Source organism: Trichosurus vulpecula, chromosome 8 (assembly GCF_011100635.1).
Source record: "Trichosurus vulpecula isolate mTriVul1 chromosome 8, mTriVul1.pri, whole genome shotgun sequence".
In the NCBI taxonomy this organism is placed as follows: Eukaryota; Metazoa; Chordata; class Mammalia; order Diprotodontia; family Phalangeridae; genus Trichosurus; species Trichosurus vulpecula.
Window position 1 is genome coordinate 42,155,779 of NC_050580.1, and position 26,836 is coordinate 42,182,614.

The following is a 26,836-nucleotide window of genomic DNA, read 5'->3' on the forward strand; positions in this document are numbered from 1 at the left end:
AAGATGCTCATAGCTAGAGTCCCCCCCCGCCCCCCAAAGGGGCAATGCGGGTCAACAGGACATTTTGGAAAACCCCCTCCTTATGGCCCCCAGGGCCTCGGCCCCAGCCCCTCCTCCTGCTCCCCAATCTCCCCAGGGCACCCTTGTTTCCTGTGCTCCCCCTTCCGTGGCCATCCGCTCTTTCCCTTGGTTTCCTGTAGTGCAACCCCTCTCTTTTCCTGCCTCCTTCACAGTCCAAGTCTCTTACCCTGCATCTCCTCCCATGGCCCCTCCCCACCTTGGCAATCCCTGCTCAGGTCCCAGCCAAGGGTCTGGTTGAGGTGCCTCCCTCTGTGGCCCCTTCCCCTGAAGATACCCCTACTCAGGTTCTGGCCTCATGGTCTCCCCCTATTTCAGGCCCTGCAGTATCTACCACTATGGGCCCTACCCCCGAGGCAACCCCTACTCGGGTTCCAGCCTCGAGCCCTGCCCCCACAGCAGTACCTCCTCCCCTGGCCCCTCTCTCTGAGGTGACTCTCACTCAGGTCTCTTTGGTATTTCCCTCTCTGACCCCTACCCCTCCTTAGGTACCAGCTGATCTTCTCCCTTGCCAGCCAGATGTCTTGGCCTTGCAGTCTGCTCTAGTTCAGCTGGCACCCCCCAGCCCCTCCCTCCCCAAGCTCCAGTTCCCACAGCGCCTTCAAGACGTTTTCCCCTGAGGGAGTTTCCTGCCTCCCTTATGGGGACAAGGAGAGTCCATGTTCCAGTCTCCATTTTGGATCTCATTCAAATTAAAGAAAAACTGGGGAGTTACTCAGAAGACCCCACTAAGTTTACTGAGGGTTTTTGGGATCTGTCCCTATAATTTGAACTTTCTTGGGGTGAATTGCATATCCTCTTCTCTACTTGTTATACCACTGAGGAGAAGAGGAGAATCTGGGAACATGCCCAAAAATTCGGGGATCATTTAGCTAGCAATTGTAATATGGGAAAATTAGGAACCCCTGAGAAACCCCTAGCTACTGACAAGCACCCCCAGAAAGAATGGATTCAGATCTCTTCAGCATTTAGCAGATATCCCTGGGGCCCTGTGACTCCTCCAAGGAATGTTAATAGATAGGACCATCCCACTGAAGGATAACCTGGCAGACCCTTTCTGTCTAGCAGATATCCCTGACTCCACCAAGGAATGTCAATGAGATTATCCCACTTTACAATAACCTGACTGAATCTTTTGATCAGCCAGAACCTTTGTTCCTGTTCCCCCCAACCCTGTGACCTGGCCTGTAGGTTCCAGGAGATAATTAACCACTGTACCCCCACATGTCCTATATAAGTCAAGCGTCACCCCAACACAAGGCCATTGATTTGTGGTTGCAGTATCCCGATGGCTGCCGGCTAATAAATTCTCCATTTAAAACTTATACTCTGTGGCATGTCTCACTCGCTTCTGGTACATTTTGGAGGCCCCAGTGAGATTAGGCAGTATTTCCGCTCTGGAGACACACACAGAATTCTGGACCTCAACAGGGAGTCTCTGCCCCCGATCCACCTCTCACTTCAGAGGGCCGGCTCCTGGGGATTTCTTTTCCTAGGACTCTGATGTGAGTGACGGTCTCGGAGAATGGGCTCTTTGCTGACCTGACCCTTCTCAGCCTACGGAGAATTCTGGTTTTCAGACCTCTAGAGGTAAGTTTTTCTGGTCTGGGGGTAGCCATCTGGTCTCTGTTACCATGACAGCCCTGACGAGAGGAAGGTGGGCAGAGTTGGAAGAGCTGGGACGCCAGCCTCTTCCTGCTGGGGTGTGGGGAGATTGGGGGCTGTATCCCTAAGGAGAAAATCTGGTTCACTTTTCTTTCCTCTGAGGGGACCTGTTTAGCCCTCAATTAACCCATGCTAGTGATTTTCTGTTGGTGTTTGGGTGTGGGGAGATTGGAGGTCATTATCCTTTTAGGAGGAAATCTGGTTCATTTTCTTTCCTCTGAGGGGCATCTGTTTAGCCTTCAATTCGATCCACACTGTGTTTTTTTGTTACATTTTGAGTTTGTCTCTGTTCGTGTGTCTATGTCAAAATTGTGAAATGTTTATGTTTTGTTAAAAAAAAATCTGAAACATAGGCAGCCAAAGATATCAGGCTGCATATCTCTGTTCATGTGTCTATGTCAAAATTGTGAAATGTCTATGTTTTGTTAAAAAAAAAATCTGAAACATAGGCAGCCAAAGATATCAGGCTACATATAGACTCCTTTCCTTGTGGCTCCCGTTTGGCCAACGTGGAACTACGGCAGGAATGGGTTATAATTTGGCAGATTCTGGGTTTTAAATTGTTAAAAAGTTTGGAAATTGGTTAGTTGAATTTTGGGAAAAAAGACTCCTGAAATTGTAAAGTCATTCCAGGAGCTCACTCTTGCTGAAACACCTCCTCCCAATGAAGACCTTCTGGCTAAAAAACCTCCGTTAAAGTCTTCAGTGGGACTCTCACATTTGTCTTAGTCCCTGATCACAGTTAGGAGGGAATCTTTTCCCTTAGATTCAAGTACAAAAAAAAGGTTCTTTGGGATTAAGCAAAAAGTGAAGTTTGCTTGAATTACAATCATTGAGATCTTTTCACTATTGTTGTCCTGTTCACCGAGCTAGGGCTGCAGTAAAGGTTAGAGCAATTAAATCAAACTCCTCTCCTCCCAGATCAGATTAGAAGAGAATGCAGGAGAACTGTAGGGAAAACTTAAATCGCCCTCCCCACTGGGCAAAAGGAGGAGAGGGACAGAAATTCACAGACTGACAGTCAGTCCTGTGCCCCTGGGTACCTTTGTGGCCCGTCCTTGTGGCAAAGTTTTAAAAAGTAAAATTTGTGAAAGAGAGAGATAGAAACCTGTATAAAGGAATTTAGGGGGGTTGTAGAATAACAGCTTGAGACTACCTGTCTAGTCAGGAGTCCATGTGCTCCTCTTAGCTGCCATGTGCTCCTGGCCACACCCTTCCCCCACCCTCCACATTGAAAGATTATCGGAGCTGAAGCTAAAAGGAAACTTGTAAAGAGATAGGGCTGGTTAATTAGCGCTTGGAAGGGTAGGCTCCTTGCCCTCAAGGGGCTGCCAGGCCCCACCTAGGGAGGAGCCCTTAGAAAACTGAAAAGTGATTTTTCCCTTTATCTTAGACAGCAGGCTGAAGGGGAAACTGAGAAATATTTTAGCTTGGTAGAAAGAATGAGTGGGGGAGTAGCAAGCCCATGTGCTCTTAAGGACCACTCCCTCTTATCTTCCTTAGGAGTGGGGGAGTTGCAAGCCAGGTGCTCTTAAGGACCACTCCCTCTTATCTTCCTTAGGAGTCAAAAAAAAATCCTTTTAGGCATTTTTGTATAAGATGAAGCTTGGAAAAAGTGGGTGCAAATTAAGTTTCTCTTTTCTTTCATAAGTTCATTCACAGCCAGGCAAAAGTTCCTAATACCTGGGCCAGAGGTAGTGGTGCTGAAGAATATACAGCTAAATAAAGTGTATTTAAGATGTTAACGTATTAATATATGTGATACACGTATATATATATATATATATATATATATATATATATATATATATATATATATATATATATATATATATAAATGTATTAATATAATACCAGAAGTAATAGGACCAACAATTCCTATATTGTATCTGGAAATGCAATTGATGTCATCTGAAATTTATTGTTTCTGTATTTCTAAAATTATACTGTATTTTAATTTGAGTTTGATATATGTGAATTGGATGCTTTTAAAGGATGTGATGAAAAGTTGGTAATTTTAAACTGTCATGTATCTACCTAGACTGAAATGAGTAGTTCAAATTTTACATACATAATAATGTTTAGGGCATCGTTACATTTCTATAATATAAAAATATTTTGTTAGAGTTGCATTAGGTTAAGAAGTTGGACAATTGCTGTAACCTAAGAAATTATTACCTCCAAGTTTTGTCTGGAAGTTCAGTTGAAATTGTTCTTGTTATAAATCAACTATTTTGTTAAAATGTGGTTTTATAAACAGTAACCTTTTCTTTTTCAATGCGGAGAGTATTGGGCCTTAGAAATTAAAATGTTACCACTAGCGGTTACGAAGCAGATTTGATTTGCTTATCCAACTCAGTTATGATCACTAGATTGGTAATTAATTAGAATCTGTTTCAAGTTTTAAATACATGATAATTGCTTGTGGTGTACTTACTTCTAAATTTGTTATTATATACAAATTGGTTAACATCGCATTACCTATGCTGTTAGAAAATAATTTCTCTTATAATCTGGATGTTGTTAGATTAAGAATTGTACTTAATTAAGAAATTGAGGTTGTTAACTGAACCAAGGACATTTGGGTATGTAGTTATAAAACTAAGTGTCCTCCACATTACAACACTTTTTGACTAAGGACCTTTGTAACATCTAGGAAATCTGTGCAATATTTAAGAATGAGGATATTTGGCACCAATTTAGTTAATCAATTCTAGTTTTTTTTTAAGGGCTAATTTGTTTTAAGGAAAGAGAAGGAGATAGATGTCTATCATTCTAAAACCTTCTAAATAATTCTCTTCAGAAAGGTTTAGTGAACATTCCTTGTTAACAGCAGGATAAAATTTTAAATTGTTTTAAAGAAGGGAAAATACTTTTGGAAAATGTTCTGTAAGGAGGTCTACATTCTTTACTCCTCCCTGCCCTTAGTTTAGATAAGAAGAAAAGAATTTCACCTTAGCCCACCTCTCAGAAGGGAAGGAAGGGGAGGGGCAGTAATAAGAAGAGGTAGGGGTCAAGAAGCCTCCAACCTGGCTTCTTAAAAAAACTGATAAGATTAGACTAAGACCTGAGATGGGTTTGGTCTGGTAGTTTAATTAGTGAAGTCTGCCATCTGATGGAGAAGAACCCACCCTCAGGGGGAGATGAGACAGCAGATCTCTTTAATAAGTGTTCCTTTCCTTTAGAATGAGTTATCATGGAAAAACAAATCCCCTTTTTGTGTGTTTAAGAAGCTGGAATGGGATTCCAGTATACACAGTTATGACAACAAAAGTACTAACTTATGAGTTGTTTCGTCTTATGGTTGAAATGTAAAGGAAGACTGAGTAATGGGTTCGAAAGATTTGGAAAGGTAAATTAAGGTTGAGGGAAAATAGGAAAAGGCAGATAAGAAAGTTTGGGGACAAATGGGAGTTAGCTAAGCCTCTCCTGTCCCGAGAATGATAGTTTCAGATGGTTAAAGTAATTTGGAGATGAGTGTGAGGAAGTAATTGAGAAAATGGAAAAGTTATGTAGCTTGATTTCATAATTATTAGCTCAATGAAATTTGGGCAGTCTCATCTGAAGGATATTTATTTGCTATTTAAGATTTTATGGGACTACAATTTAATATTGTCTTAAGTTCTGATTACAGGACTAGGTCACGTGGAGCCAGTAATAGTATGGCAGGCATTACAAGCTGAGAACTTTAAGGTGGATGTCTGTGCCTGGGAAATGGTCATGAAGACGACCTTGGTCACAGCCTAGGTAGGATCTTCCTGACTCTATTTCCCAATTCTGCTATTTCCTTTTTGAAAAGGAAAGTCCCTACCTGGTTACTCCTAAGCCCTGCTTTCAGCACCTGGTGACTATAAGATTGGCTATCAGATATGACTCATGCCTGGAATCAAACAGAGCTAAGGAAGTTCTTTCCTTCTGTTAAGATACATGACATAGTCCCTCGTTTCTTTCATAGCAAATTTATATTAACAAGAAGTTTTGTAAGCATTATGCTAAATCTGTTAGGTAACAGATGAGTATTGAAATATCTCTGAGTTATTATAATAGGATACAGGTATGAATAGCTTACAATTTTAACCTAGGTTCATGGCCAAATAAAACATTGAAATAATATAGGGATAACATCCTCCAAAAGGGGGAAATGATTAGGCAAAGCAAATAAGGCAAAGATGTAATGTGATCAATGTCTAATGAAAGGAAGGGATAGCAAATTTTGAAAAAGGCAACAGGATCAGATTGATTCCCCTAAGAATTATGTACAGATGTGTATGATTGGCTCCAAAATTTATCAATTCTGGAAATTCAAGCTGATAAGTGTGTTTTGGTAACAAGATCTTAAATTTGGATGCTAGCACAAGAAAATTGTATAGGATAGTGGTACAAGTGAAAATATATCCCCTTCGTAAAGTATCTGTAAGTTATATTAAGTTAAAATTGTCTGAGAATTTCTAGATCTGAACTAGAGAAGCAGAACTCTCTTTTACTATCAAGGGACCAGATAACTACAATCAGGCATCTGGGATTTAAAAGGGCTGCTTGAATGGACATTGTAAATATGTAACTGTAATTTAAAAGTTACTTTGTATACAATGTGCAATTAAGTGCTGGTTTGTGGACTATTTGTAAATGCCATCAAACAGACATGGCATGGCTAAAAGTTTATGATGTTATATATGATTGTTAATAATGATTGCATTACTTTATATGGCTCAGGTTGAAGTTTTCTTGTTATCCAATTTATAAATGTAAAACATGTGACATGCAAATCTCCCTCTCTATTGTGAATCATCTAAGTAATTGGTCTGTACCTGACCCAATGTAATTGTGCAGTTTGTGAATTATGGGAAAAACTTTATTGCAAATTTTTTGGACTCAGCCCTGTGTGGCTGGGATACTGAACTACTTACTGTATTTGTTCGAACTTAGCCCTGCATGGCTGGGACCTATGTTGTGCTTTTTTTCTCTTAATCATCAAATCACATGCGTTCTGGGAACCCCGTGTGAGGAGTGGACATCTGGGCCTATAGGAGACCTTGCCCTGCAGTTCCAAGAGCCTGAGAGGGACAGCGTTGGATGCGGTTGGCTTTCTTACGGTATCCAGAACCAGAACCTGAGCAAAGACCTGCTTTTTTCCCTTCTGAGTCCTTGTGTTCCCAAGACTGTTTTCCTGAATTTTAACATTATGTTCCCTCTGCTTGCTTACAATTAGTTTACAATTTCTGCCCATCCCTGGGGATGTCCAAACACAGAAAAGGGAAAAATCTGGCTCCACCTAGATAGGGATTTTAAAACTTCACCCCTGCGGAAGATAAGAGTTTTTTTCCATACCTTTAATTGGTCTTTAGGCAAAACTTTCAGTTTGCCTTTGACCAAAAGGAGGAAGTGTGGAACGCTTTATACCATTTTTTAAATTTCTGGAGTGTAGTCCCCAGGAGGCTCATTGGGCTCTCCTTGAGTCTTCCAGCTGGGTCTGGCCTTCCCCTGGGGCCATCGGCCTGGCGTTATCATTGGGCCAGAATCTCTGCCTGAGCCTTGCCCTTTATTGTTACTATCAAAATGCATGCCTTCCCCAGGCTCACCCCTGCTTAGCGTTTTGTTTGGCCCCCTCATTTTATTGCTATGCCCCATCAGGTTGTTCTTTTTCAAAGATTTGAAAACCTCCATCAAAGAAAGTGAGGAATACGGGAAATAAGGGAAAATTAGGAACCCCTGAGAAACCCCTAGCTACTGACAAGCACCCCCAGAAAGAAAGGATTCAGATCTCCTCGGCATTTAGCAGATATCCCTGGAGCCCTGTGACTCCTCCAAGGAATGTCAATAGATAGGACCATCCCACTGAAGGATAACCTGGCAGACCCTTTCTGTCTAGCAGATATCCCTGGGGCTCCATGACTCCACCAAGGAATGTCAATGAGATTATCCCACTTTACAATAACCTGACTGAATCTTTTGATCAGCCAGGACCTTTGTTCCTGTTCCCCCCAACCCTGTGACCTGGCCTGTAGGTTCCAGGAGATAATTAACCACTGTACCCCCACATGTCCTATATAAGTCAAGCTGTCACCCCAACACGAGGCCATTGATTTGTGGTTGCAGTACCCTGATAGCCGCTGGCTAATAAATTCTCCATTTAAAACTTATACTCTGTTGCGTGTCTCACTCGCTTCTGGTAAACACAATGACCCCATAAAATACTCCCCAGGAAGAGCTGCTGTTTCCAATAGTGACCCAGGATGGGATTACCAAAAGAGTGAAGATAGCAGAAAGAGAGACCATATGATAATTTGCCTGTTAGAAGGCCTAAGAACTGCATTTCAAAAGCAAATAAATTTTCAAAAAATTAGGGAGATTACTCAGGGAGAAAAGGAAAACCCTGCTCTTTTCCAAGCCCGGCTAGTAGAAGCTGTCAACAAGTATACAAATTTGGATCCTGATTCTATTGAAGGGGCAGCAACACTTAACATGTATTTCATTAATCAGTCTGCCCCAACTATTAGGAGGAAACTGCAGAAATTGGCAATGGGACCCCAAATGCGTCAGGCCCAATTACTGGAGACAGCCTTCGGAGTTTTCAACAATAGAGACCTGGTTGCAGCAAAGGAAAGAAAACACAGGGAAAGAGCTAGAGAAAGAGAACACGCTCAAATCTTGGCTATGTTCTCTTGTTTTAACTAATTGCTATGGCCCTACGCAACTCAACCCATCAAGGATCTGTTGTTTGAATACTCCCTCCTTATACTCTCCTCTGGCCCTGCCCCCTTTTTGGGAAGGGACCTGATGGTGAAATTGGGAAGCCAATTTTCTCTAGTTAAACCTCATAACTCCCTTTTCCCTCTGTTTATCAGACCTCCCCCGCACTCCCCCAATGTTTCCTCAGAGGTGTGGGAGAGGGTTGAGCCAATTGTTTGGGATCAGGGAAAGTTAAACCTCATAACTCCCTTTTCCCTCTGTTTACCGGACCTCCCCCGCACTCCCCCAATGTTTCCTCAGAAGTGTGGGAGAGGGTTGAGCCAATTGTTTGGGATCAGGGAATTCCTGGGCAAGCTACTTCTGCCACCCCAACCATAGTTCCCCTGCATTGTCTTCAATATCCAATTAAGCCCAAGGCTTGGGAGGGGCTTCAACCACTAATTGCCACTCAAGGCCCTGACTCACTCCCTGTAGAGCAGGGCCCCTACCAAGCAAAAGCTTTTGAGACTTTGAAAACTAAATTGACCACCACTCCAGCATTAGCTTTACCTAATCTAGAAAAAACTTTTACTCCGTATGTTGATGAAAGGAGAAGACAGGCTTTGGGAGTCCTAACCCAGTCCTTAGGACCTGACCCCAGACCAGTTGCCTGTTTTTCAAAACAATTAGAGTCTATGGCTGCTACAGCCACTCTAATTGAAGAAGCTTCTAAACCACTAGTTGACTAGCCTTTAGAAGTTCTGGATCCTCATCAACTTCAGAGCATCCTAGAAGCAGATGGCCATCTGTGGCTGGCTAGCCACAGGCTCAACAAATATCAAGCCTTGTTCTTAGATACCCCTGACCTAATTCTTTGGGTGTGCCACACACTCCTGAACCCCAAAGCAGTGTGGTACATAGAACAAGTGAGTAGGGGAGCTAGGTCTGAAATAGTCATCTTTAATTCCCCCTAGGGAAATTGTCTTTTACACCAGGGAAATTGTCCTTTCTCTATACTCCTATACTGTCTGTTTGGTTGTTTGCTTAACCTTCTTGCCACATTTTGTCTCCTCCAGGCTCCAAGCCATCAACTTCCAGATGACTGCTCAGGCTATATACCCCTTGAACAGGACCCATCGAGGCAGGGACAGCCCTACACCCCTCCCCAGCAGGAAGCAGTTTCAGAAGCTGAGACCTTCGTCCCTGACCCCAAAAGAATTTGGGTCCCATTTGTTTGAGGGGGGAATGATGGGGTTTAGACTGTGGGAACCCCCTTGGACTCCAAAAGAATTTGGGTCCTATTTGTTTGAGGGGGAAATGATGAGGGCATAGTCTCTGGGAACCCCCTTGAGCCTGGAATACAATCTCTGGGAGCCCCCTTGAACTCTCCTTGAATCTTCCAACAAGATCTAGCCTTCCCCTAAGGCCATAAGCCTTACATTATCATTAGGTCCAAATCTCTCCCTAGCCTTGCCCTTTATTGTCCAGCTACTTCCCGCCCCTGATACTATCAATATCCATGCCTTCAGCTACTTCCCATCCTTAATGCCATTCTCTTGGTTCCTCAAGACCCTCCCTAAATCCCTCCTCTAGTCACCCCAGACCACCCCTCAATCCTTCCCACAATCTTTGCGTATATAAGTCTCATCTTGCCTCCATGAAGGCGCTCAGATTCAATCTAGCTCAGTAGATTGAATTGGCCTGCTTGTGAAAACGGGCATCACAAAGGGTGGGATTTTTTAAAACAACCCATTATGGTGAATCCCTAATAAACTTTGACTTTTCCCTTGGCAAAACAAAACAAAACAAAAAAAAAAGAGGTCATTCTTTGTCTCATTTCCTACCTAGCCTTCACCACTGAATGGGCGTTGCCTCAGTCAAACTGAGATCCAAGAAAGACCTTAGCTCTTAAAAAGGCCATAGTCTCCCACTGCATCCAAGGCCTGTTTCAGGTGTCTTGATTTATATCTTGCCACTGGACCAGATGACTCAGGAAGAGAGAGTGAGGCTTGTGACTTTGCACAGCCTCTCTCACTTGAATCCAATTCACTAGCAAGTCATGGCATCACCTACCTAATGTCATAGTCCTCTTCGAGAACAAAGGACAAACAACAAGAGAATATTTAATGGCATCCTAGCAGATACATAATGATTTTCACTTAGCAATTCAAAGATGAACAAAATTTAGTTCTAAAATCCTAAAACATTTCAGAATCTTCTTGAGAAACAGTCAAACCTCATTCTTCCCTTTAGAGAATGGTAGATGAAGTATCAATAAGTTAGCATCTCCAACTTGGGAAGAAAAGACCCTGTTTGACTGCAACCAATACATCTAGATGTTGAGCTCTTTGTTTTTGGAGGGGCAGCAGGAGGGTGGCAAGAGGCAAAGAGTAAGAGGGTCTTGGATGTGTAATTTCATTGGTAAAGTTAACACCAGTAAGGAAACTCCTAACATTGCAAAGTTTCCAAAAAAACAATCAATACCACTTTGCACTTTAAAACCAGAAAATGTAATGACCTTTCAGGCAGTATCCCTTCTTTCATACAGCTGCTCTCCTCCCATAACTAAAAGATTGATTTACAATATACAAGCACAAGTTATCCAGTGTTTTGTTTGGCATTTTTTTTAATGGAACATTTCAATTCTTCTGATTGCAAAAACAAAAAAAAAAAATTGGAAAATAAAAATAAGAGATTGTGTTTAAAAAAATGTAATAAACATTTGATAATAATTAAGCCAATTTTTAAAACAATTTTAATATACTTATTTTATAACAAAAAATAGAAAATATAATTTCAATAAGAACAAAGCCATTTTTAAAGCACTTGCCTTCTCTTATTCATTTCACAAAGATTTGTTATGGCAGGTATTGTTAAGTATACAAAAATAATAAAACACTGTTCAAGGAGACTACCTCGGATTGCTTATACTCTAGTTAGGAAATATAAAAAGCACTCTATGGTAAGTGACATAATAGAGTTTGTGCAAAGTCTTATAGGCTATATAATAAGACTTCATGGAGAACATGGCAACTGAGCTGGAAATTGGCAAACAGGAAATTTTTCAAAAATATAGAGAAAGAGGACAAACAGGGTAAGAATGTAGAGGCAAGAACTGAATTTAATTCAATAAACACTGAGTAAAGGGATGCAATGTGTCTAGAGGTATTGGGATGGAATGGAAAAGAGCACCCATATTAGAAGACCTTGGCTCAAGCCCCGTCTCGGGCACTTAATAGCTGTGCAACCACGAGCAAGTTATTTAGCTTCTCAAAACTCCACAACACTCTCTAAGGCTCCAAGTTACAGAGAAACTACTCTACGAAGTTTCTGCACCAAAAGCAATCCATGCCGATGAAATCACTGATTTAAATCAAAAAATCTATATGTTGTGCAAGGCACTGTGATGGGCAACGGGGATAAAGGAGAGAAAGTTTCTGCCCAAGCCCTTACACTCTCTCCTGGGCCACAGGAGTGACGTGGAGCACTGGAGCAAGAATGAGATGCCCAGCTCAGAGTCCCACATCTACCTCTAAACTCGTGCATGATTCTGAGTGGGTCATTTAACCACTCTGGTGCTCAGCTGCCTCAAGCTTAAAACAGGGGTGGCTAGAAAAAAGGAGTTCTAAAGTCTCTTCCAGGTTTAAAGTTCAGAAGAATCTAAATTGATATCAGTAAATTTCAGATACTTGTTATTCAGATTTCACTCAGGTAGTGTTTTACTGTCTGGTCTTTCAAACAGACGCTGCTTCTAAAGGGACCACACTGCTTTATAACACATATAATATTTTAAGCACACTTAAGTTGTTTTTTTTTTAAAGAGATACAAAGTGATCTCTCCATAACTCATATAATTTAGTTTTGACAGGAACACATTAAATTTATGGCAGAATGGAAAGAGTATTATTCTAGGAGAGTCAAGAAATAGGTACCAAATCCAGCTCTGCCACTAGCTGTAACTCTGAGTAAATTAATTAAACTTTGGGTGTCAATTTTCTACAATGTGCAGTGGGCTGGACTAATTACTTCTAAGATCACTTCCAGTTTGAACATTTTATAAGTTTACCTTTTTTTGGATCACTTGAAAATCTAGGTAATAAGTTACTACAATATGTATAATACAGGTAATTTATTCTTAAATTTGATGAGCCAATATTGTATTTAACAAAATCAAATAAATTGTGTTTTAGAAATCTATATCTCTGAACAAAAACTGTCACATACACGTGCGTGCATGCACACACACATCCCCACATATACACAGATATATTTTAATTTTACATATATTTTTATAAAATCAGTATTAAGGAAGATACAATCTACATTTTTTGTACTTCCTAGCTATATTTCCCTTCATAAGAGCTGGTACACATTTATTTCAAAGTAAAAGAAAGAATTTTTAAAAACTGTTGGTATTGTATTATGCATATATACTATATATACCTGATTTGAAAATAAGGTAAACAAGTTCTTCATTGAGAATAAGGGCTAGGAGGTGGATAGCCAGAGTACTGCTTTGGTACCCATATAATGTAAAAAGACAAGAGGAAGATCTCTAGCACAGTAAGTAAATCCTTAAAGAAGAAAATGTGGGAGTCCACGGACAATAATCACTCAGGATGAGTTTCAGATTGCACCAATGGTGGGAATGCACAAATTAGAGACTGCAAATTCACTAAAATATCTGAAGATATTTTTTTATAAAGGCCCTCCCTGACATTTCATTTCATTTATTTCTTCATCAATACAAAGTCACTGCCCCTTCTTGCCTTCACACCTCCTCACTATCATTCATTCCTCAACTTGTAATATAGTTTCTAAACCTATCACTTAGCTGAAACAGTTCTTCCCAACATTACCAGCACTCTTAATAGTTACATGGCCTTTTCTAGGTCTTCATCCAATTTGATATCTCTGCAGTTTTTGACAGTATTGACCAATCCCTACATCCCTGGATTTCTCCCTTCTGTGACACAGGTCTTTTCTAGCTTTTCTTCTATTGGTCTAAATTCTTCTAAGTATCCTTTGCTCTGTCTCATGTAAAGATCTGTCTTTGGACTCCTCTTCTTTCTACCTACCCTCTTGGGAATCTCAGCTATTCCCACAGGTCAATGATCATCTCTCCACAGATGACATTCAAATCTATATATCCAGCCTTAATACTCTGCTGAACTTTAGTACTGTATCATCAACCATCTGCTGGACATTGCCACCAGAGTATCCCATCAGCACCTCAAACTCAGCATGTTCCAAACAAAATTTATCATCTTCCATTCCTACATCAACTCTTCCTTCAAACCTCCCTACTTCTGTTCAATTCTATTCAATAAGAAATGATTACATCTTAAAAGCAGAGTGGAAGAACAAGAAAATCTGGACCCAGGCTCCTGGGTTTGAAGAGGATCAATCACGTGGCCCTAGAACCCGAAGAGGAGTAGCTGACTGAGCCATGCTGTAGAGGCACAAACTTGACCATCTCTATTAGTATGAGTTATTCTTATGGTTCAGTTTGTATGGGAAGAGTGTTGCTCCTCTAGCAACCCCAAGTTCATTTTTTCCTCTGTGCAATGTATTTTCTACACAGCTTCCAAAACAGTCTTCCTAAGTAAACAGGGTAACCATGTCAGTCCCTTATTCAAAAATCTTCAGTGGGATTTTATTGTCAATTTGGAAGGAGACTCTGTTGAAGTGTCCCATAGTGCTTGCCTCTATGTTATTTAACATTTTCAATCAATGGCTTGGTGCTGTGGGACTCTAGGTTTTCCCTTTCAAAGAAGAGATCTACATAGCATTCTGCAAAATACAAACATATTTCTTGTACTCATCAGCACGTAAATGGCAACAGAAGCAATGACATCAGGTCCCAAGGGCCATATGACTAGGATGATACTCTTCTTTAGTGTGGTTGCTATTCAGGGTTCAAAACCTGCTCTGGGAGCACATTAATCAACTACATCTAAAGATGGAGCACAAACTATGGACAAGTCCTGATCTATGCCCTAAAATGACATACCTGGCCAAAATATTCCACCCACTCTTTAAAAAAAAAAACCTGGAGCAAATTATCTCCCTTGACTAGCCTACTTACACAATAAATTTACTTTCACAGCTCATTCTAAAAGAAGCAGTCGTTTTACAACGTATGTGCATAAACACATATCTCATTACAATGCTTTGTCCATTCAATAATGTTTGGATAAGGGCAGAAATGACATGGTCATCAGGTTTTCTGATATAAGCCTAGAACGTACAACATTCTGACAACAGAATCTAAAAAGACATAGGTAGGTGAGGTCCTGAGGGAACTCCCATACTTATTAGCTAAGTACTGCAACTTGTACATATAAGGCACAAGGAATCAAGGCTCTCTGGCTACTCTCACTGGTCCCTAATTTTGTTTGCTTCAATTACAACCTTTCCTAACTGGAACGGGATAGGGAGGCATGTTGTATTCTCAAAAATTTGCTTGAACTGCCATGAAGCATTTGAATTCTTCTAGCAGTGAACGATTAACTGTCATCAATAGTGATGTCCACCTTGCACTCTGAAAGTTCTTAGCACAGGAAGTTAACTTTCACTCAAGTGGGGGACAGTAAGGTGCAACCCTTGCTTCTAGTTACCAGAATGCTAAAAGCAAGTTCATCAACTTGTCCTGAGAATTTCTCCAGGGGCTTACAGCTCTAGGCAAGGGTAAGGGGACCCACTCAAATCAGCTGCTGCTGGTGTCAAGAGCATGTCTTCCATAAGTCACAGCCTATCCCCAGAAGCTTCTGTTTTCCAGCTTAAACCCGACTATTGCATGGCTTATTCTCTCATTCCTACCACCTCACTGAGGAGCACTAAGATTGAAGTACAGCCTGATATATCCCACTGGGTAGAAGTGCCTGGGGGAGGGTGTTAGGAGAGTAAAATAAATGCTACAAAAACCAGTCAGGATAATTCATAGTATCAATTCCATAACAAGGAGGCATCAACAAGACGATTCACAAATTTTGATCAATTATGAGGTTGAGCATCAGTTAGAAGGACAGAATCAGTCTGAAGAAGCAAGGAGTTCAGTAAAGCAAGTCAGAAATAAGCAGTCAAGGGAATGTTACAAAGAACTTAAATATGCTAAGATCCATATTGTTTGCTTGGATCCACAGCACTTTGTGTTCTTTTAAGCACAGTTCAGCCTAACTTTGTGTACTGATCCTTAACATGGCCTAGGGCTTTGTTAAAATACTATCTAAACTCACCACTAACCCTGCCTGAAATGATTCTGGAAACTATTTCTTACAAACATCTGAAAAATAGCCAAGATATTTTAATATATGAAAGCATGACATTACATAATCAAACCTGTCATACCAAATTTGAAAAATGGTTTTTCATTTATTCTCATCTCCAGCAATGCAGTTGTTGGCTCCCTATTGTGTATGCCTCTGTGAACACTACTGTCTGGCCCAGTTGGTCTGGGTATCATCTTTTAGATAGATCATTAATGACATAGACAATATCCAGAGAAGGGCATCAGGATAAGGAAGAGTTCATGTCCCGTGAGGATCACTTAATGGAACTAGAGATATTTTGCAAGAAGACCCAAAAAAGATGTAGTACTGATCCTCAAGTATCCAAAGGGCAACCCCGATATGGAGCGAAGACTGTCTACCACATGCAAAGACTGTTAGGTGAGCATAGAGAAGCTGGGCTCTTATAACTCATTAGAGATGGGTCATGTCAGGCCCTACATGAAAAATCTAGTAATACTGCTTTATTGTATATTTGTTCCTGGCTTAAGAAAAAAGTATTGCTTTGCCTGTCACAGATACACTGCCTTGACAATACTGCTGGTTAGTAGACTCAACTGGTAGGGGGTTTTCAAGTCTCCTGAAGATTCCGTCAGAAATCCTTCAATTTTCCCATCAGAGCACAACCAATCAAGCAGCTTGCCCTAGGAAGCAGGCAAGACAAACTCCACCTTTGTTTGCAAAGGGGAAGTTCTCAAAATGCATGTTTGTAAATAATCTGACATGTGCCAGAAATAAAAATAAGAATAACAACTTAAATTTATATAAAGTTTTAAGATTTCACTCAACGACCCTGTGAAAGTATTATTCTTATTTTAGAGAGGCAAAGAGAAGTTAAATGACTCATTCAAAGTCATAAAACCATTAATTATCATAATGGATACTGGAAGTTAGATCTCTCCTGAATATATCCTATTGCATCTGAAATTTAGAAACCTCTTAACCTTTGTGATTTGCTGAATAAATTGGTCTGAAAGGCTGATGGCTTAATAACTAAGGGTGGAAGTTGCTCGTCTCAGACCACAGTCAGTGGTTTTTCTCTCAAGTATACTAGGTAGCACCAAAGAGTTGGCCCAGAGGTGTCTGCAGGCTAAGCTTTTGGTTTTTTTCCTCATAGCCCCATGACTTTAGTTAGAACTTGCCAAATCTATGCCATGGTATCCCTCCCCCTTACCCCACCCCCCATGCACTGAGGCCAAAATATTGCAAGTGAATATTGTCACAAGAATGATGCTTCATTTTAGAGATGAGGAACTGAGGTCCAGAGGTGCCAAAGGGATAGTCCAGTTTCAAATCCAAGTCTTCTGGCTCCATACCCAATGGTTTCTTTTTTTTTTTTGGTTGTTTGTTTTAGTATTATATCATGCTGCCTGAAGCATGAAAAGCTCTGTAGGTGGGATCACTGAAAACAAGTGCTAAGTTATGTCACAAGAATCTCCCTGATGAATTTAAGAAAACACAAGATGGTCACGGCTGGTTTACCTAGTATTCTAAGAGAAAACTCTAGCAGCTGGTGCTGCTAGTGATGATCCTGAGGCACTCCAAGATCCTCAAATGTCTTTGGAATAATCATAGGCTAAATTATGCTCAGTATAGTTTTAGTGACAAGTATACTGTACTGTGTTCTACCTCTTTGCCCTATGACAACGTGTCTAAGACTATGCAGTAGCTATTAACCTGAAAAGCCTATTCCCTAACCATGCCAGAGAAAAGATAACTTACTACACAGAACCTGATACAACTGAATTTCAAAGTATTTGCCATTTAAGTTGAGTAATTATAATAATGAAACAAGTATAAAATGCTTCAACAAGAAACTAACATATGTCAAACCTTCCATGGCCTCACATGTATCATGCCAAGGAGGAAAGAACACGTTGCTCTTTGCTCCTTAGAAGTCTTTGCAAATTCTATTCTTCTGACATATGTGTGATGAGAGTAGATTACATGCCCAGGCTAAGTTACATCAGTGTGCAAAATGGAAACAATATTAAAACACATATCCATTTCTATAGAACTTCACAATGAAAGCTTTGTGAGGCATAGAAATATTTAATGGGCAATAGAAAAAAGAACTGTAAGGGGGGGTACTTTAAGAGGAAAATCTATAAACAGGGAAATGATCAGAGCAAAGCAATAACATTCAACACCAAATGGTTCAGGAGGGGGCCAAAGATGGGCACATTACTCACAGAAATTCTTCTCCAGGATGTTTGTGTGTATTTATCAACATATGTGCACTTCTCCCCTTTAGAATTCTGGTGACATTTACACCTAGTGGCCTAGACAAACCAGAAAAAAAAACAATAAAAATAATAGATATACTCTTTGCTGTGTACATATAGATAAATACAAATTAGGTGATACACATAAATTAGATAAATTAGAGGTCTCTTTTGAGAATTAAGAACAGAAACATATCAAAATAATTTCTGCCAACTTTGTCACTATCCAAAGTGGAGAAAAAACAAACACAGTGGTTTGGTTCCTGAAAAGGTAAAGATGAATGACCATCTGCAAAAACCTACCTGCCTAGAGGAAAGCTGCTTTGTTCATTCAGCTGATAATACAGTTAACCTGATATGTCCATTTCTATGCGCTCTCTTTTAGAATGTGTTAACATGCATTGGTTTTAAATAGCTCTCTGCTTGGGTAGGATCCGTCTGGTGACTGACTTCTAACTTAAAAACTAATTCTATACATGTTATCCCACCCAGAGAACATATATATCCCAAAATAAAATAAGAATGATTACTGAACATGCTTCTCTGTACAGTCTTGAGCGTTAAGTGCAATACAGTCTCAAATAATCACAAAATCAAAATTAAAAAAGGAGCAATGGATGTTAATCTTGAAAATGCTATTCCCTGCTAGCATGTGACCATAGCAACTAGGTAAATAGCCCTATAGGAGTATAAATTCCCTGCCTTGAAGCAAAAAATGTAAAAGAAAAATCCATTAAGCTAAGCTTCTAAATTGCTGCTTTGTACAAATGACTAAGAATTTTCTGTGAGTGACAATGAGATCATAGAATAATTATAGCTTTTCATTTTCCCAGTACAAGCTAAATCCTATTACAGTAAACAAATCAGAGCAAAAAATTCTCTGTAAAACAAAAGAATGTATAAGAAATAAATAATTCCCAATTTAAAGAAATAATTTATATAGTTCCTTTGTGTTCAGGGTAAAGGGATTTAATTTCTACAATATTAGAGAGGATAAAAGAGAGGAAATGTTGCTTGAAATGCTGTCATAAAGTGATATTATTTAAATTTAAATTTATTAAATTATTAATTTAAATAAATTTAATAATAAATTTAATAAATTACTAATTATTACTAAATTCTAAATTCAGAAATTATTTTATTATGTTCTTTCTAAACAAATAACACATAGATAGCACGGCAGTGAAATAAGCACTATATTAGGAGAAAGTGGACATGAGTTCAAATTTCATTCTGCTCTTACTACTTGAATGACCTTGGGGGCAAGCTACTGAATATCACTGCACCTCCCCTCAGTGTCCTGAGCCTGAGGACAGAGTGAGTTCTCCAAGACGACACAGGTAGGTAGGTAGCAGCAAAATTCAAGTCCAGTCCTTTATCCATTACACTAAATAAAAAGCTTCTACAAAATACAAGGCATAAAGGAAATGTCCAAAGTATGATTTTAGCACAGAGGACCATGAGCTTAATATGTATCATTTGAACTAGACCTTGAAAACTCATCCTACATATGAACTGTTTAAGCATGATGGAGGAAAACTGTATTACAGGTACAATGTCCCAATGTCCACACTTCTGGAAGTAAGTCATTCTAATTTTGGCATGGATTTGGCAAAGTACAGTTAAATTTGGGAAAATGATAAACAGATCACTTTGACTAAAGTGAAATATGTATGAAGAAGAGTACTGGGAGATAAGCAGGCTGGGACCAAGGCAAGAGAGTCTGCAGAGCATGACAGCAGCACATTGGTATAACACTCTTCCTTAAAAGAACTCTATTTTACTGGATTCTTAAAAAAAAAAATCTCAACAGATATTGCTTAAGGCTTAATGCTGCACTAACATTTTAATAGAGGGAGAATAAACAAGTGTTCCTTTAAAACCGTAATGTCTTCAAAGGGCAGGGCATAAATAAGAGAAACAGAAGACTTCGAGTTGGAATGGTTCTTTCTGAAGGTTTTAAGAAGGAAAAGAGAAAGGATAAGAAAAAGAATACACTAGTGTTGCAGAAAGGAGGAAGAGGAGGGTGATGCTTGCTATTTCTCATAACTGGGGTATGTGAGAAGAGGCCTGTAAAAACATGGAACAGGGAAAATGGGCATCAGATGAACTTCACTCTAATCTAAAACAGACAAAGTAGGGATTTGACATAAAGACATACGTAGCACATTTAGTGTAGAAATATATTAAACTCAAGAGGAAAACAAGCAGGATGACTAGTATGGGGGAGGAAATCATTAGCAAAAGAAACTCCCTGAGATTCAGGGTGGGGGTAGGGGAGAGAGGTATAAGAACTAGAATCTAAAGGAGGGTCTATCAACTGGGGAAATGGCTGAAAAAATTAGGGTATATTAAGGTAAAGATGTAGTATTGAGCCTTTAATGATTTCAGAAAGTAGAACATATGTACTGACACAGAGTGAAATGAGCAGAACCAGAACACAATTTATACAAGGATAACAATATTGTAAAGAAGATCAACTTTGAAAGAAATAAGAACTCTGAACAAAGCAATGATCCACCATGTCTACTGAGAACCTATGGCAGCACATTTCAACCCATCTGCTGACATAGAGGCAATACAGTTAAGGGCAAAAAGACAAACTTTTTTAGCATGGCTATAGTGTGGACTTATTTGGCTTGACTATAGTTGTTACAATGTTTTTTTTTTTTCCTTCCCAACCTAGTTTTTAATTGGGAAAGGAGGTGGAAGAAAGTATTAAAGCAATGGTGATGACAGAAAATAATAGGCCTATTAAAACATTCTTTTTAAAATACAAAGAGAACAGAAAGAAGTCCAGGCAGAAGCACAGACAAAAACCACAGTTTTGAAATTATCATGTGGAATTTATTATACATTAAAAAAATATAAAGGTATGAAATGAAGACTCATAGTTTCATATGCAATCATCTTTTGTGTTCTGCAGTGTATATGGAAGTGCTCTTTTCTGTGCTTAAGTTCCAAATAAAAAAAAAATTTAAAAGCTATTAAAATGAGCCTGAACTTCCCTTGGCAACAGTCAAATCACATGCCAAGCACTTTGTAAAGTGCTTGGGACAAAAGAAAAGCCAAAAAAAAAAAAAAAGCCCCTGATCACAGTCTAATGGAGAGATGACACGCAAACACAACTATGTACCAACAAGATACATAGAGGATACTAAACTAACATTAAGAGCGACAAGAAATGCTTTTAGGAGGATTTTAGTTGAGACCTGAGGGAAGCCAGGAGTCATAAATGAAGACGGAGAGAATTCTAGGTATGGGGGACAGCCAGTGAAAATGCAGAGCTGAGAAATGGGAGTGCCACATCTGAGCAACATCCAAGATGCCGTTATCATTGGACTTTACAAAGTATGTTGTGGGGAATAAGGTATAAGAAGACTAGAAAAGTAGGAGGGCCCCAGGTTATGAAGGACTTTAAACGCCAAACATATCATTTTATATTTGATACTGGAGGTCACAGGGAACTACTGGACTTCAATGAGTAGGGGGCATGATATGGTAAGAACTGTGTTTTAGGAAGATCAGTTTGACAGCTGGCTGGAGGCCAGACTGGAGTGAGGAGGGACCTGAGGTGGGTGGACCCTAGAAGGCTACTGTAACAGATCAGGCATGAGGTGATGATGACTACACGAGGATGGTAGCAAATTAAGAGAGAAGGTCAAGTCATACGAGAAGTTACAAAGGTAAAATCAACAGGACTTGGCAGCGTTTGGATATTGCTGAAGAATGACAGGATGAAATCTATGCACAAGGAATCTAAATCTGGCTGTGGTGTGCAAGATGGAAAGGTGGGGATAGGGTGGGGAAGAGAACGGAAGACAAGCTCCTTAGGGAGCTGCTGACAAAGTCTATCTAGTCTTGATATGAACCAAACAACTGAGCATTTATTTATTTATTTATTCATTTTGAATTTATTTATTTATTTTTAGTTTACCACACACGGTTCTATATAATTTTGAGTTCCAGATTTTCTCCCCTCCCTCCCCAAGACGGCATGGAATCTCATATAACTACCATGTATAACTTCGCATTGAATTAATTTATACACTAGTCAAGTTGTGGAGAAGAATTATGACCAATGGAATGAATCATGAGAAAGAAGAAACAGAACCAAAAAAAAAAAACCCAAAAACAAAAACAAAAGAGAAGCAAAATAGGCGAGCATGAAGTATGCCTCAATCTGCATTCAACCTTCATAGTTCTTTCTCTGGATGAAGATAGCATTCTCCATCGTGAGTCCCCTGGAGTTGTCCTTGCACCTTACGTTGCTGAGAAGAGCGAAGTATGTCAGGGTTGGTCCTCACGGAATCCATATATCTGTGGTTGTGTACAATGTTCTCCTGGCTCTGCTCCCCTCACTCAGCATTATGTCGTGTAGGTTTTTCCAGGTTGTTACGAAGTCTGCATCATCCCCGTTTCTTATGGCACAATAGTATTCTATCACCTTCATATACCACAGCTTGTTCAGCCATTCCCCAATTGATGGGCATCCCTTTGATTTCCAATTCTTGGCTACCACAAAAAGAGCCGCTATAAATATCCTTGCACATATGGGTCCTTTTCCCGCTTGTGTGATTTCTTTGGGATACAACCCTAGAAGTGGTATTGCTGGGTCAAAGGGTATGAACATTTTTATAGCCCTTTGGGCATAGTTCCAAACTGCTCTCCAAAATGGCTGGATCAGCTCACAACTCCACCAGCAATGCAACAATGTTCCAATTTCCCCACATCCTTTCCAGCATTTATCATTTTCCTGTTTTGTTATTTTAGCCAATCTGACAGGAGAGATGTGGTATCTAAGAGTTGTTTTGATTTGCATTTCTCTAATCAGTAGTGATCCAGAGCATTTTTTCATATGCTTATAGATAGCTTTAATTTCTTCTTCTGAAAACTGCCTGTTCATATCCTTTGACCATTTCTCAATTGGGGAATGGCTTGTGTTCCTATATATTTGGCTCCAACTGAGCATTTATTAAGCACCTACTGGTGTTGCCGGGCACTGTGGGTATAAAAAAGATCTTTCTCTGTGGTATGGTAGCTTCATTTTCTAGTTAGGTGCTGGTCTGAGTTAAATGCAAATTAAATATAATTCTGCATATAAGCACAAAATAAATATAATTATAATATAAAAGTGTCATATAGAATGGCACTATGGCCAAAAAGGCCAATGTGACATTAAGCTTCAATGAGAATATCCAAGACTATGGAAGTGTTATAGTCCTACTCCACTCGGCCCTGGCCAGATCACTTCTGGAATACTGTGTTCAGCTGTAAATGATATATTTCTAGCAAGAAGGAAGACAAGGGGAAAAATATTTATTACCTACTATGTGCCAGGCACTAAGCACTTGTGATTTCATTTGACCCTCACAACAACTCTGGGAGGTAGGTACTATTATAATCCCCACTTTTACAGCTGAGGAAACTAAGGAAGATAGATGTTAAATGACTTGCCCAGGGACACACAACTAGGAAATATCTGAGGTTGGATCTTAAACTCCAGCCTGCCTGACTCCAGGCTCAGCACTCCGTCCACTACAACATAAGAACACCAGTAAGTCGGAGTGTGCAGAGGAAGGGAACCACGATAACAGAGGACTCCAACATCATGAAGATGAGGTCAAGTAAGGGAAATGGGGATATTTAGCCTGGTGAAAAGACAGACTATGGAGTAGACAGAGGGAGCAGTCAGAGCTAAGACTAGAAGGACAGAGTGGCATGGCACAATGGCCATCTTCAAGTCGATGTAAGGCTCTTTATGTGGAAGAGGAATCATACTTGTTCTGTTTGGCCTGGGCAGAAAAGAGCCAGAAATAAAAGCAGCCAGGCTCCTTAGGACGAACTCTGTCCAAAAGCAGAAGAAATGCCTTGGGAGGAGTGGGTTTCTCCTCAAGAGAGATATCCAAACAAAGTTTGGGATGATCCTTTCTCAATGACTTTGTACAAAAGATTCCTGTTTGGGTACTGGGTGACTCCTCAAGTCAGTCTTTAATCCTAGATCTATTTCCTAACACAACTGATAACTCAGTAAGTGACTTTAACACATAATTTCTATAGTCAACAAATACTATCACATCCAATTAAGAAGAAAACAGGGCTTTGCCTACTTGTACAATACCTAGTAATGAGCCAGAGCCTTCTGAGAGCTAAATTATAAAACCATAAACACCGAAGAAGTGAAAGGGAGCTTTCCAGGGTCATTTAGTCCAGGGTATGCTGGAACCAGCTTGAACCAGCAGTCAACTATGGCCTGAGTACCAAATCTCTGAGAACTGTATTTGTAAGGCCATGAACTAAGAATGGTTTTCACATTTTTAGATACAGTAAGACTTTACTAAAAAATGAAAACTGGGGGCGGAGCCAAGATGGTGGCTGGGAAGCAGGAACTTGCTTAAGCTCCCCCCCCCCCGCCAAGTCCCTCCAACACCTATAAAAAATGGCTCTGAACAAATTCTAGAGCTACAAAACTCATGAAATAGCAAAGGGAAGCAGGGCTCCAGCCCAGGACAGCCTGGATGGTGGCTGGGAAGGGTCTATCGCACAGAGCTGGGAGTGGAATGGAACACAGCCCAGTATGGGCCACGCCAGGACCAACCAGGAGCCAGGTGGAACAGGCGTAGAGCCCTGAATCAGTAAGCTGTGGCAGTTACCAGACTTCTCAACCCACAAACACCAAACACATCAGAGAAGGTTAGTGGGAAAAGCTGCTGAGACAGAGTGAAAGGAGTTCGCGGTTGGCCACTGCCCAGGGGCGGCGGAGGTGGTACAGCTCTGAGGCTGATTCCACAGCTACAGCTGCAGTTGCCTCTGGCCCACCTGGTGGGAGGAATTAAGTAGCAGATTAGAGCGGGAGTCCAAAGCCTGCTTTGCCCTGCATGGATCTGGGCTGTAAACCTGGTTGGTGGTTCTTGGGGGAAAAGGAGTGCTAGTGTGGCAGAGCTTGTTGCGTAGAAGTAGCTCTGAAAATAGCAGCACAGCCCCTTAAGCTTATGACAAAGTATGTATATAGACAGAGGGCAGTTGAATATATATATAGACAGGGTGAGTTGAATATGAAGGGATGATATCTAAAAAAATAAAATCAAATTAAGGGATGAGAAAGGAATATATTGAGAGAGGGAGAAAGGAAGAGATAGAATGGGGTAAATTATCTCATATAAAAGTGGCAAGAAAAAGCAGTTCTATTGGAAGGGAAGAGGGGGCAGGTGAGGGGGAATGAATGAATCTTGCTCTCATCATATCTGACTTGAGGAGGGGATAACATACACACTCAATTGGGTATCTTACCCCACAGGAAAGGAGGAGGAAAGGGATAAAAAAGGGGGGACAATAGAAGGGAGGGCAGATAGATGGAGGAGGTAATCAAAAGCAAACACTTTCAAAAAGGGATAGGGTCAAGGGAGAAAATTGAATAAAGGGGGACAAGACAGGAGGGAGCAAAATACAGTTAGTCTTTCACAACATGAGTACTGTGGAGGGGTTTTACATAATGATACATGTGTGGCCTGTGTTGAATTGCTTACCTTCTTAGAGAGGGTGGGTGGGGAGGGAAGAGGTGAGAGAATTTGGAACTCAAAGTTTTAAAAATAGATGTTCAAAAAAAAAGTTTTTACATGCTACTGGGAAATAAGATATACAGGTAATGGAGAACAGAAATCTGTCTTGCCCTACAAGAAAGTAAGGGAAAAGGGGATGGTGGGGAGTGGGGTGACAGAAGGGAGGGCTGACTGGGGAATGGGGCAATCAGAATATATGCCATCTTGGAGTGGAGGGGAGGGTAGAAATGGGGAGAAAATTTGTAATTCAAAATCTTGTGGAAATCAATGCTGAAAACTAAAAATATTAAATAAATAATAAAAAAGATTTTACCCTTTGAAAAAAAATTAAAACCACCCTTAGCTTGTAGGCCCTCCAAAAACAGGGGTGGGTTTGGCCCAGAGGCCTGAAATTTGCCAACCCCTGGTCCAGACTTAAGGAACTGATGGACAAAATGTTAATGATGCAGATTAAACTTTCAGATGTGTCCTTTACACATTTCTTTTCTCCAGATCAGGTTGTTAAACATTTACCAACACATGGCTGAGTCTTAACTCACACCTCAACAAGAACCCTTTCAACAATAACTCCCACAAATAGTGACCCATCCTTTGCTTGAAGACTTCCAAGTGAACTAAACACCTCCAGAAATAGCCCATGCCACTTATGGAAAGCTCTGATTATGAGGAAATTTTTCTTTATATATACCCACTGCTACCATCTCTGTCCTCTGGAGCCAAGTAGAATAAACCATACAAGAGCCCTTTAAATACCTGGAAAGAACTAGCATATCCCTCATTAAGTGTGTTCCTGCTATCATTGCTTATAAGGCATGATAATTAGTCCTCTTGCTAGACTGATCACCTTTCTCTGGACATTCTCTAATGCATCAACTGGAGAATGTAGCATAAGCAAAAGATGGAAAGGTAAAGTGGTATCACTCAACCTTATGTGTCTTTTTTACCTTTAGCCATGAGTTGCTGTCTAGTCATAACTTCCCCATCTGTATTTGATTTTTTTAAACCCAAGGAAAGGATTTTAGATTTAACAGTATCAGTTTCACCTTACTAAGTATGTGTGATCATTTTAGCCTACCAAGATCTTTTTGCATCCTGATTCTATCACCCAATATAGTAGATATTTTGCAGAGCCATGAGTAGGGTAGGGTAACTAGGTCTTTGACCCAGGATACTGAAATTTAAACTGATAGCAGTTTCAGTTCTTCAGCAGCAAAACTTAGAATTTCATTAGCAAGAATGAGTTAAATTGAAAACTATCCTATAGCATCTTTCTTTTCCTAATGACTATGCCTCAAATGAGTTCTTTTTTCTCCACACCCTTTTACAGACTCCTCAACATATTTCAAAGTGT

The 26,836-nt window shown here is 40.1% G+C and overlaps 1 protein-coding gene across 6 annotated transcripts in view; it reads right to left on the minus strand.

The window, feature by feature from the left end:
* Positions 1-26,836, minus strand: part of CCSER2 (coiled-coil serine rich protein 2) — a 150,986-nt gene that overhangs the window by 19,936 nt on the left and 104,214 nt on the right. For all 6 annotated transcript variants that reach the window (XM_036769604.1, XM_036769607.1, XM_036769605.1 and 3 more), the window contains one exon: positions 17,894-17,983. In XM_036769604.1, coding sequence (XP_036625499.1) covers positions 17,894-17,983 — 90 coding nt within the window. The remainder of the gene's footprint in view (positions 1-17,893; positions 17,984-26,836) is intronic.